Source organism: Nannospalax galili, unplaced genomic scaffold (genome assembly GCF_000622305.1).
Source record: "Nannospalax galili isolate Female #2095 unplaced genomic scaffold, S.galili_v1.0 scaffold929, whole genome shotgun sequence".
NCBI lineage: Eukaryota > Metazoa > Chordata > Mammalia > Rodentia > Spalacidae > Nannospalax > Nannospalax galili.
In genome coordinates this window covers 1542935-1556312 of record NW_008359591.1, presented here as the reverse complement: position 1 = coordinate 1556312, position 13378 = coordinate 1542935, and the positions used below count along the sequence as shown (strand labels likewise).

The 13378-nt window shown below is 36.3% G+C and overlaps 1 protein-coding gene across 1 annotated transcript; it reads left to right on the top strand.

Moving 5' to 3' along the window:
* Positions 1 to 10304: 10304 nt before the first annotated feature.
* Positions 10305 to 11273, top strand: LOC103726006 (olfactory receptor 5K3-like). The gene has a single exon (XM_008823377.1). The coding sequence runs from the start codon at positions 10305 to 10307 to the stop codon at positions 11271 to 11273; it is 969 nt and encodes a 322-aa protein (XP_008821599.1).
* The last annotated feature ends 2105 nt before the right edge of the window (positions 11274 to 13378 follow it).

The following is a 13378-nucleotide window of genomic DNA, read 5'->3' as shown; positions in this document are numbered from 1 at the left end:
GCCTCTTCTGTCCTCTGTGGGCATTGCATGACATGGGTGCACTTGACTACATACAGGAAATACACACATACACATAAAATAAAAATAATAAATAAAATATGCAAAAAAGACACAGGCTTGTAAAATTAATCAAGAAAGAAAACCCACTGCTTTTTGTCTTCAAGAAACTCATCTCACCTTCAAGGATAGACACTATCATATAGTGAAAGGATGGAAATAAACTATTCCAAGCAAAAGACCCTAAGAAGCAAGCAGGTACTGCAATTCTAATATCTGACAAAATAGACTTCAAATTAAAGCTCATCAGAGGTGATAAAGAGGCTTACTTGATTCTACTCAAAGGAACATTTGACCAAGAATGTATTACAATCATGAACATATATGCACCAAACTCTGGAGCACCCAATTTCATAAAATCAGTACTCCAAGACTGTAAAACAAAGATTAATCCCAACTCAGAAAGAGTAGGTGACTTTAATACTTCACTACCATAGACAGGTCAACTGGACACAGAATAAACAGAGACATCTGAATTAAATGGCATCTAACATGAAATGGACCTAACAGACACCTATGGAATATTCCAACGAAGCACCAAAGAATACATTTTCTACTCAGCAGCCCATGCAAGTTATTCTAAAATTGAGCATATTCTGAGACACAAAATAAATCTCAACAAATACAAAAAGTTGAAATAATTCCATGCCTTCTATCAGACCACAGTGCAATAAAGCAACAGCAAAATAAATCAGTAGCAAAAGAAGCTCTAGTAACTACACAAACTTATGAAGATTAAACAACACCCTCCTGAATGATAAGTGAGTCAAAGAAGAAATTAAGAAAGAAATAAAAGTACTCATGAACAAAATGAAAATAAGAATTCAACATAACAAAACCTGTGGGAAAAGTTAAAAGCAGTCCAAAGAGGGAAGTTTATAGCTCTTAGTGCCTAAATTAAAAAAATCAGAAAAAGCATGTAAATCACTTCACAGAACAACTCATGGCTCTGGAAAGGCAACAACAAATCAATCCCAAATCTGGTAGTTGAGAAGAAATAACAAAACCTACAGCAGAAATTAATGAAATAGAAACAAAGAAAATAATACAGGAAAATCAATGAATCTAAGAGCTGATTCATTGAAAATTTAAACAAGACCCTTAGCCCAGTTAACCAAAAGAAAGAAAGAACAATTCCAAATAAAAAAATTAGAGGTGAAAGGAAACCATCAGAACATACACCAAAAAAATCCAAACACTGTAAAGAATACATTAAAACTCCATATTCTATTAAATTTGAAAATCTAAAAGAAGTGAATGAATTTCTAAAGTCATGTATACCACCAAAGTTAATCCAAGAAATCAACAACCTAAACAGACCTATAACAAATAAAGAAATTGAAACAGTAATACAAAACCAGTGACTAAAAAAATGCCCAGGCCCAAATGGATTCACAGCAGAATTCTATCAGTCATTTAAAGGTGATCTACAAGCAATACTGCTTAAATTACTCAGGAAGATTGTAACAGAGGATGAATGCCCAAACTCCTTCCATGAAGCTTTTATCACCTTAATACCAAACCAGCTAAAGACATAACAACAAAAGAAAATTCTAGACCCATATCCCTAATGAACAGATGCAAAGGTACTCAACAAAATATTTGCAAACTGCATACAGACATGCAGCAGAAAGCTCATGCACCATGATCAATCAGCTTTATTCCAGAGATTTGGATACAGTTCAATATATATTAATAAATAAATGTAATAGAACGTACAAAATGGACTTAAAGACAAAAACAGCATGGTCATCTCAATAGATGCAGAAGAGGCCTTTGACAAAATCCAAAATGCATTCATGTTAAAAGTCTTAGAAAGAATTGGTCTCTAGGGACCATAATTCAACATAATTCATGCTATGTACAACAAACCCAAAGCCAACATCATCAGGAACCCAGTAGGGCTTTCCACTATCTCCCTCCTTTTCAATACAGGGCATGAAACTCTTGAAAGAGCAATAAGAAAAGAGCAGGAAATTAAAAGAGTACTAATTGGAAAAGAAGAGGTCAGATTATCTCTATTTGCAGATGGTATAATATTAGGCATAAGAGATCCCAAAAATTCCACTAGAAAACTTTGAGAATTGATTTATACTTTCAGTAAATTGGTAGATTACAAATCAAATTATAAAAATCAGTAGCCCTATTATTCCGATAAGAAGCAATCAAGAAAAGCACTTGAGGGAATCTTCCATTCACAAAAGCTCAAATAAAATAAAATATTTAGGAATACACCTAATGAAAGAGATTAAGTATCTCCAATTAAAATTCCAAATCTCTAAAGAAACAGCAAAGGAAGACACTAGGAGATGGAAAACTTACTATGCCCATGGATTGGTAGAATCAATATTGTGAAAATGACAATCCTAGCAAAAATGATTTATAGATTGAATACGATCCCAGTCAAAATACCCATGACATTCTTCACAGACCTTGAAAATACATCCTAAAATTCACATGTAATCACAAATGACCCCAAATAGCCAAATAATCTTGTGCAAAATGAACAAAGCTGGGGGATCACCATACCAAATCTCAGATTATATTACAAAGCTATAGCCATAAAAACCCCATGGTACTGGCACAAAATAAGATTTGTAAATCAATACAACATAATAGAAGACCCAAACATGAGTACACACAATTTCAGCCACCTGATATTCAACAAAAGTGCAAGAACACACAATGGAGGAAAGAGCATCTTCAACAAATGGTGCTGGCAAAAAAAGGATCTCCACCTACAGAAGAATGAAACTGGACCCTTATCTTTCACCCTGCACAAAAGTCAATTTCCAAATTGATCAAAGTCCTCAATGTAAAACCTGAAACTTGGAAACTGCTAGAAGAAAACATAGACAGTACCCTCCAAGATATAGGAAAGATCTTTCTAAATAAAATACCAACTATTCAGGCACTAAGGTCAACAATCAATAAGCGGGACCTCATTAAATTACAAACTTTCTATGCAGGAAAAAAAACAAGGAAGAGAAGAGGAAACCCACTGAATGGAATAAAATCTTCTCCAGCTACACACCTGACAGAGGATTTAATATATCCAGAATATACAAAGAACACCAAAAACAAAGAAACAAGAAAATAAACTACCCAATAAAAAGATTGATGATAGAACTGAAAAGAGAGTTATCAAAGAAATAAAAATGACTAAGAAGAACCTTAAAAATGCTCAACATCCTTAGTAATTAAAAACCACTTTAAGAGTCCATCTTACCCCAGTTCGACTAGCTAAGACCAATAGAACAAAAGACTCAATGCTAGAGAGAGTGTGGAGAAAAAGGATCTCTCATTCACTGCTAATGGGAATGCAAACTTGTGAAACCAGTATGGAAAACAGTGTGGAGAACCCTCAAAAAAAAACTAAAAATGAGCCTACCATATGATCCAGTAATACCACTCCTTGATACATATCCAAAGGCCTCATCATACTGTGGTGATACCTATACATCCATGTTTGTTGCTGCCTTCACACACTCTAAGAAATGACAACAACCTAAATGTAGCTCAACTGACCAATGGATAATGAAAATGTGGCACTTTTACACAATGGAGTTCTACTCAGTAGTAATAAAAGATGAAATTATGAAATTTGCAGGTAAATGGATGGACCTAGAGACTGTTATACTAAGTGAGGTAACACAAGTGCAGAAAAGCAAGGGAGGTAGGTTCTCCCTCACTTGTGAATTGTAGCACCAATCCCTTGTATATGAGTATATAAATTCTCATGTACCAGGAAAGTGGAAAGGATACACAGGTGTAAAGAGAAAGAAAAATCCCAAAAGGGGGATACTATGGAGCAGATGGTACCAAGGGCAAGGTGGGGAAAGTGGGAGTGTTCTTCAGAGAGCAGAGGAAGGAGGCACATGCAAGGGGCAATGGTGGAGTCGGGGGAGTCAGGAAAGGGAGGATGGTGTGAGGCTGGTGATTTGGGGGGGATGGTGGGAATAATGTGTGCACTGTGACTAGGGAGGGAGGAGGGAGGACAAATGGGAGAAAAAAATAGCAGAGATGAATGAAACTTGGGAAACTCAGGGAAATGTGATGCCCTCAAAACCCATGAAGAATGCACACTATGTGAACATTAGTGCATATGTATACCTAGGAGCTGCTTCACAAGGAACACAGTGCCAGAAAGAGGAGACTTCTGTTTGAGTGGTTGGTGAGGGTGGTCTAGGAGACATCCAAAATAACACAGGTTATTGCCAAACCTCTTGCTCATCTCCCAGAACTACCAGGTAAGAGCCTACTGCTGAAGACAGGACATATTTCTAGTACGGGACTTGAAGCAATGGAGCCGGAACTGACTTGGAAGCCTTCTAAAAATGTTTGCCTATCATAATGCTAGATGATGATATACAAACTGCCAAGAGAGATAAACAATCAATAGTCCAAATCAGTCCTAAAGCCTAATAAGCATGATGACCGGCACGCCAAACTAACTCTATTGGTGCAATAGTGGCACTGTTATCTGGGGTCAGTCAGTAGCTATCTAATTGTTCTTAAAGCCCTCTCAATGGCAGTGAACTCATTAGTGTCACTGTAAACTCAGCCAAATACACATGGCAGGGGAGGACATAGATCCTAGAGAAAACCCTATCTTTTTCATATCTCTAGCAAATGAAATGTCTTACTATATGCTAAATAACGATCCTTATAATTACAGACAAGCATACTGTACACCACTCATCAACAGAGGCTACTGCAGAATTGCACATCTGGCCAGACACAGAGAACATATGTCTGACAGATGCCCAGTACGGGGTGACACATCTACAGTTGAGCCTTTACAACTAAGTCTCATGGAGCATAGCAGAACAAAGGGTAGAGAGAAAACTAATGCATCCCTCACCTCTCATCACTAAAGCTTCCTTACGCCAAAGAGCGCTTGTACACAAAAAGCCACACCTGTCCAAGCTATCAAGAATAAGAGACTGCAGAGTGTAAGAGAGGACACCTATATGGAACTTCATCTACCAACATCTCAGGGACCATTGGGAAAGAGGGAGCAGAAAGATAGTAAGAGCCAGGGCTTGTTCATGAACAGAGGAAAGCAGAGGCTTTCAGACCACTGGAAACTTTCACATTTGAAGTTGTGGCAATGGTGGCATTAAGCACAGGACCCTAGCCAATTCAAACAAGGACTCAAAGGGGAGGAGAGAAATGTGTGGCAGGATGGCACTAGACTAAGAACTATTGGAGACTGATTACTGCTGGGCGAGGTAGAGTATGATTTATATACAATCTTTAGATGGGCTGATTAGACTCCAGTGTACCAATTTATACTGAAGAGCATTGGATAAAAATGCCTGAATGGATATGAGTTAACATGTATGATGGAATGCATGAGGTCCAATGGGGGGATGGGGAGGCATGGATGTGGCGGGGGAGATGTCTAAATTTGATTAAGAACTGTTGCATTAGATTACAAAAGCTTAATAAAATATTTATATATTACAAAACTTTAAATTATAAATAATATTATTAATCAATAGCTTTGCATCATTCATTCATAGAATAAATTCTCATTTCATTATTTCCATTCAATCTATTTATTTTATCCATATTGAAGTTGAGCCCTGAATTTCTTCCATTCTAGCAAGCATTCTACCACACTGATTTACAGCCTCACCATCTTATTTTGATACTTTACATTTTAATATACATTTTAGTGTGCCATTAACATACATCTAATGCATGATATAAACTGCTTGTATTTAAAATATTTTCAGATGATTTACTTGTATAAATGTACAGAGAAATTGGTTGCAATTTCTTTTCTGCTGAAGACACAAGAAAAAAGAAGACAGTTGAAACTAAAAAGTGGATTACAACATTGTAGATTGAAAAAATATGGAGGACATGGGAACTCCATTGTCCAGGAGCAAGCAAAGAATCATAACCATCTTAAGGGATGGATGGAACAGCTGAGAAGTTGTGCTCAGTATTTTCACAGAAGCTATGGTGAGGGTGTTTTTAATGTTGCCAAGTGTCTCCAAGTAGTTATAAAATGATTAGAGGTTTTGTAATGATATTTGGGGTGGGTTGAAACCTCAGAAAAGAGATGTCTTATTGAAATGTGGGGCAGGAAAGATGGAAACATTTCCAATGGAAGAAGTTTATGATGATTCACCCATTTTTTATTGTCTTTATCTTAAATCTATTTTCACTATTTTCATGATTTTCCCTCAGCTAACTTTCTTCATGCTTCTGGGGTAATGAGGTTCATCTGATGACATGTCTAGTAAGATATATTTCTATATTCCTCCAGGTCACCATTCTTCCAGGTTTGCAATGTCTTTTTCTATTTCTACCTCCTCCATCTCTGTCTCTATCTCCATCTCTATTATTGTCTCCACCTGTGACCTGGAAGTTCTTCTGACTCTAAGAGGACAAGCCATCTGCTTCCCATGCTCTGTGTAGGAGTCAGGCCCATTACCTCTCTCACCCAATCTTACCTTCATGAAGGGAAGGTGCTATAGATATATAAGCTGAGAAAACCACAAAGCCATTTTGTGAGGCTGTCAGGAAGCAACACAATTTACGTTTGGATGTGAACTTTGAGCACAGCTGTGAATGGTGCCCACTCTTCTGTAAGTAAATCAACACCTCACACTCAGTTAGCAAGTCCAATAAACTCGATAAGATTCTTCAAACAGCAGTTACGGAGAGTTCTTGCCTCAGGTTGCTGTAAGAACAGTGGGAGGAAGGAATCTGATGCTATGTGCACCTTCCAGCAGTGAATGTGACTTTACACCACCTCATCTCTATCTCTCTATCCTTCTTTGTCTCTATCTCTATATAGCATGGTTATCCCTTTGTTTATCACTGCATGAATTGTACTGGGGACAGCATTTTAAATGTTTTTTTTTTGTTTTGTTTTGTTTTGTTTTCTGACTACATTATCAGCTCCTTCTAAGAAACCATTTCTAAAATATCAGAACTTCTTATTTCCAACATACTCATACCTCAAACCCTTCCACTTATCATCTTTCCCTGTCCTCTGTGCCTATTTTACCTATTAAAGCAACACACATGCAAGGAAAATCTAGATTTTTGTTACAAAGGGCCCCAAAGCACTAATAACTGACCCCTAACTTACAGCTGTTTAATACAGACTTGCATTTTTGAGAGACATAAAAGTCACACCTTATTAAGGAGAAATTGTGATCTCAAAGTGATTTAAATACCACCGAACACAGAAGAGAAAAAAAAAATTCAAACACAAACACATAAAATTCTCATGGAAAAGTTCATGTTTGAAGTAAGAGATTGGCAGGATTAAGATGGAAAAAAGACAGAAATTGTTTCAGTTTGTGGAAACATTGCTGTCAGTTAATTAAAACAAGTGTACAAAAACAGTGAAGTTAGATACATAGCCATGTTCCCTGAGCTGCACAAAAGCAGGCAACATGAAAGAGGTGAACAGACTACAGAGAATCTGGAATTACAAAATGAGGAAAAAGATGTTCACTCACGCATGCACTCAGAGGCCAGAGGAGGACATTAGGTGTCTGGCTCTAACATTCTCTATCTTACTCCTTTGAGATATAGTCTCACCAAACCTGGAGCTGAGCTGATGACCTGAAAGCTCCAGCAGGCCTCCTGTCTCCATTCCTAATCCCCAGCAGGGCTGGGGTCACTAGTCAAAGAGGCCGCACTCAACCTGTTAATGTTGGTTCTGGGGATTTGAAATTAGGTCCCCATGCTTGTGTAGCAAGACAAGTTACAAACTAAGCCATTTGCACACTAGTACTAATTATTTTATATAAGCGATATTAACTTCACATCCTCCAGTAAGGGATCAAACTTCCTTCAGATTATTTTCAATGTGTTTTGCACTGTATGCACAAATGATGAGGAGATTGTAAAAGTTAGATCAGTTATGCAAAAACCGGGAATGTGATCTGCAATCTAACTTTAGTAAAGGCCAGTGGTTTACCTTCATTTTCTCATTGAACATTTTAAATTAATATCAAATTGTTTGAATTTGTTAGAAATCTTGAGAAATATGCTGATGTCTCTACAGGGAAATCCCCTTAGGATTTGTTAGAAACCTTTAACTTTGCAGTGTCAGAGGCATAATGGTTATTACCTACAGGTAGTCTGTACAATTTGTTGAGATCAAGATACACATATATTCTTCAATTCTGAGACCTTTACTACAAAGCAAATATGTACTTTAAGGAAGTTCTCAGTGAAATCTAGGTAAGAGAAATATTTTTCTTTTTTTTTAACCTTTACTTTTTATCTTTAATATAGGAATGGAAATTTTTACTTCCATAATTTTTAAATAAATTTTCATTGTTCCTAAATTTTAATTCCTATCTTATCTTTGTAGCCCTTCTCAAAATTCAAAGATATGGAGAACTGAGATGAGGAACAACACTGTAATTCATCTCTCTCGGGTTATAAGACAGAATCCCGAAATATACAGGTAAACTCAGAATGAATCTCAAATAATGTAGGCATATATTCAAAGTGATTTCCAATAATACTTCATAGGTGTCATACAGTTAATATTCTGAAGCAAAGGAATATATACTGCATTTCTTTCAGTGTTTGGATTACTGAAGAACAAACCCATTTTGACCACAAATTTTATGTTCTGTTGTCAGTCAGTCAGTTCTACTAGATCACTGAGTATTGAGAGTAAAATAAAATACGGATTCAAAATTCTAGAATTCAGTTTTTTTCTTTATTAAGTGCTAAAAACAGAAGTGAAAAGGAAAATCTGCTCTTACAAGATCTTAACGTACTAAAGCATACTTTAAAGAGCCTAGTTTCCTAAGGAAACAAACAAACAAAAAAAACAGTAGAAAAGTCAAGCTAAAATTTTTGAGGATAACTTTTTCACAAGATGATGATATCAAAATTTACTTTGTAGATTCTTCTTCACATTAGGGACTATGCATAATTAAGGAATTGACAATTCGTACATTAAGATACCAAAAACAAGATTGCCCATCCCAGGTCATCAGAATGGAGTTAGGATTGTAAATGAGCCTATTTTCTCACATAGTATTTGATGAAATATCTCACAGAAGTAAAAAATACCTATGTCCAAAATTATTACAGTATAGGAAGGATGGTATTCAAATGCATATAAAAAAACAAAGCTATATATATATATTATACACAAGAAATTGAGAATTTTATATAAGCATAGTCTGTAATCCTCACCACTAGGAGGGTAAGGCATAAGGATTCAAAATTTTATGTTTGTCTGGACTTAACAGTGTCTTTGGGGAAAAAAGTAGGTAGCAGTGAGATGGTCCCTAAATTTAAAGTTTTTAAAATTAAAGAGCTAGGAATACAACTTAGTGATAGAGCACTTGAGCCTGTTCAAAGATTGAAGTTTAATCTCGAATAACAAGAAAGTTTTTGAAGGTTGAAGAAAGGAAGGAAGGAAGGAAGGAAGGAAGGAAGGAAGGAAGGAAGGAAACATTGTGAATTTGTTTGCAAATAGGTGGCATGCACCTAGATTTAAAAAGATATCCATATAGTCTAGGACATTAAGATAAAGCTTTATTTAACACGGTATATAAAGTAGCCTTATAATCCATCCAAAGGATATAAATATTTGGAAAAAATGTGAACAATGGAATGGAAAGACTCAGTGCTTGTGAAAATATGAGTGAAAGAGGATGAAAGACTCAAAAATCTTTATTTCTTTTGCTTCTCAGATAATTTTATTTACAGATGATTAAATACTAATTCCTTACTCCTCAGGTAACTTTGTGCAATCTCTAAAAAAATAAGTTTATTATAACAGTAGCATATGTTCAAAACATATTTTCTCCTTTTTCTGAATTCATAAAAATAGTTCTCCTACTTAAAAAGAACTGCATTTACAAAAAAAAATTAAACTTATTTCAACCATCTTCAAAAAACCTGGCTTGAAATTATTTAACAGAAAAATGAACCAAATATAAGTATCCTAAATTTTAATAATGTCTTTACATAAATGCAGAAAAATAAACCACTTTAAAAAATCTTCCTGGGAATTATCAAAAATTCCTGTGAATTTGGAGAGTTACAGCTGGAAGTCATAGATGCTGTCACTTTGTAAGAACAAATACTCTCAAGAAGTGCAGAGAATTGCCTTCCAGAGACAGTAGAGAGTGTTGGAATTTGAAACACCTCTAATTGTTATTTTTAAAAAGTGGAAACTTATAGTCTTACAACTAAAATTTTATGTCTTTACAATTCCTGTGTCAATAGAAAAGGTAGAGATGACTGAGGAGAACTACTCTGTGACAAATGAATTCATCCTGGTGGGATTTACAGATCACCCAGAACTGAAGATCCCACTGTTCCTGGTGTTCTCTGTCATATATCTGATCACCATGGTGGGGAATCTTGGACTGGTTTCCTTAATCTGCATGGAACGTCGTCTTCACACACCTATGTACATCTTCCTAGGCAATCTGGCTCTGATGGATTCTTGCTGTTCCTCTGCCATCACTCCCAAGATGTTAGAGAACTTCTTTTCTGTGGACAGAAGAATTTCACTGTATAAATGCATGGGACAGTTCTATTTTTTCTGTCTTGCTGAAACTGCAGATTGTTTTCTTTTGGCAGCAATGGCCTATGACCGCTATGTGGCCATATGCAACCCACTGCAGTACCACACCATGATGTCCAGAAAGTTCTGCCTTCAAATGACCATAGGAGCCTATGTAGCTGGAAACCTGAATCCTATGATTGAAGTAGGATTACTGCTCAGATTAACTTTCTGTGGGTCTCATGTAATCAAGCACTTTTTTTGTGATATCCTTCCATTATATAGACTCTCATGTGCTGACCCTTACATCAATGAATTGATATTATTTATTTTGGCAGGGTCAATTCAAATCTTTACTATTACCATCGTTCTCGGGTCTTATATCTGTATACTTTTCACTATATTCACAATGAAGTCTAAGGAGGGAAGAGGCAAAGCCCTATCTACTTGTACATCCCACTTTCTGTCTGTGTCAATATTCTATGGTTCTCTTCTCTTCATGTATGCTCGACCAAGTTCAGTTAATGAAGGAGATAAAGACATACCTGTTGCTATTTTCTATACTCTTGTAATTCCTTTATTAAACCCTTTTATATATAGTCTACGAAACAAGGAAGTAATAAATGTGATGAAAAGGAGAATGAAGAAGAAACAATTTTGCAACATTCTAAAACAAGGGTCATCTTTGGAAAAGTGATCCAAAATAAAAAAAATTCCCTTTTATATATCCACAGGTAGTGAGAAAGTAGAAAAATTCCACTTTGAGATCAAGGCATTAAAGCATGATGGTATTTGAATAAAATTAAATTGAAGAAATCGATCAAGATCAGCCTAGACCAGATAGTGAATTCCAGGCAGGCTGGGACTAGGGAGACCCTTTAAAAAACAAAAACAAAATAAGTAAATAAAAATAAAACTTTATCTCCATGACACCATCACTTTTTCCTTGGGTGTTAGGAATACCAAAACTTTCAAAGGTCCATTAAGAAGCATTGATGTATTTGAAAAAATTAATAAAGGATTAAATGTAATTCAAGACTGACAAAGCAAAAAAGTAGTGAAAACTCTAAATATTCAAACAAATATAGTTATTCACCAGATAAATGTACAATGACCAGGGAAAATAATTGACAAAAATGTAGTATTTCTTAAGCACTGAGCTAAACTCATATCTTGTCAATTAATTAGGCATTCTTTTATGTTTTTCTTGAATAAAAAGCTTGTACACTGAAATACTGTGTAGCTTACCCCAACTCATTTTGACAAGCAATGCATTTGGAGATTGAATCAATACTGCCTGTCTTCCAGATGTTTGGGAATTGGGGGAAAAAAAGAGGCTATCTTTCTTCAGGTAGCTAGTTGTAAACTGAATTCCAAGAAATGGGTATTCAGACCCAAAATCGTGTACAAAGGAAAGGGAGTGGGCCCTTACTATGGCCCATATGTGTATAAGAATTACAGATCACTCACATTTTAATGAGTATAATATCTCTGGCATCAAGATTAGTTGTTTTGTGGAAGGACAATTTTTCAAATATTTTATTATTTTAATTGTATGTGTATGAGTGTATTGCCTGAGTGTATGTGAGTGCACCCGTGTCATTCAATGCGGTAGAGGGCTTTGAATTCCCCTGGAACTGGAGTTAAGGACGGTTCATAGCCACCATATGGGTATTGGGAATTGAACCCAGGTCCTCTACAAGAGCAGTGCTTTTAACAAAAAGCAGGTGCTTTTAACCGCTGAGCCGCTACTCCAGTCCCAGACAGGTTTCTTTAATTTGCTAATAGAGGACATGAAGTTGGGGTTGAGGGATGGGAAGGGGGAATAAGAGAGAAATGGGAGTGGAACGGTGAGGGTGGAGATAGGGAGGACATCAAATAACATTACATAAAAATATATTTATTAATTCTTTTGGGGCTGGAGAGATGGCTCAGTGGTTAAGAGCACTGACTGCTCTTGCAGAGGACCCAGGTTGGATTCCCAGCACTCACATGGCAGCTACGAACCATCCTTAACTCCAGTTTTAGGGGAATCCAAAGCCCTCTTCTGGCCTCCGTGGCATTGCACGACACAGGTGCACTCATATACATGCAGGCAAAACACTCATATATGTAAAATTCACAACACATAAAATAAAACACAAAAAGCATGGCTATAATGACCAAATAAACAAAAAGAAAATATTTTCTAAAAGTGACACCTAAACAAAAAGTAGATATTCTGATACACTCATAATTTTAAAAATTCATTTTGTGTGTATACATACCTACATGGCATGCATATGGAGGTCAGAGGTTATGGTTTAATAGTGATGTGTTTTTGTGTCAGGCTGGGAAGTGGTCAAATGTGCTGGACAGCTTTAGTTTCAACTTGAGACACCTGGGTAGAGGGAGCCTCAGTTGGGGAATTTCCTCCATTGGACTGGCCTGTGACCTTGTCTGTGGTATGTTTTCTTAATTTTTGAGTGATATGCGGGGCAGTTTCCTGGGGGTCATGCCATCCCTGGGCAGGTTATTCTGTATTGTATAAGAAAGCAGGTTGGGCATGGGCCAGGGGAGATCTTTGTTTCATGTAAATGTCCACAAGAGAACATCTACCATGGGAAAGGCACTAAACAATAAAATCAGAAAGATTTAGTCAGTTGAGATCATGCAACTTGCTTGATTTGTTTTCCTAGTGTTGGCACAATAGGTACACGAACAAAATACTTGTAGTTGTAGATGGAGGCATGCATGTGATCAACAGCATGGATTCTGACTTCACTGTGTTATTCTATTCATTTCTCCTAGCAAGCACTAAAC

What these genes read in the sequence shown, in the direction of transcription:
- LOC103726006 (XM_008823377.1), top strand. Translation starts at nt 10,305, where the DNA reads ATGACTGAGGAGAACTACTCTGTGACAAATGAATTCATCCTGGTGGGA.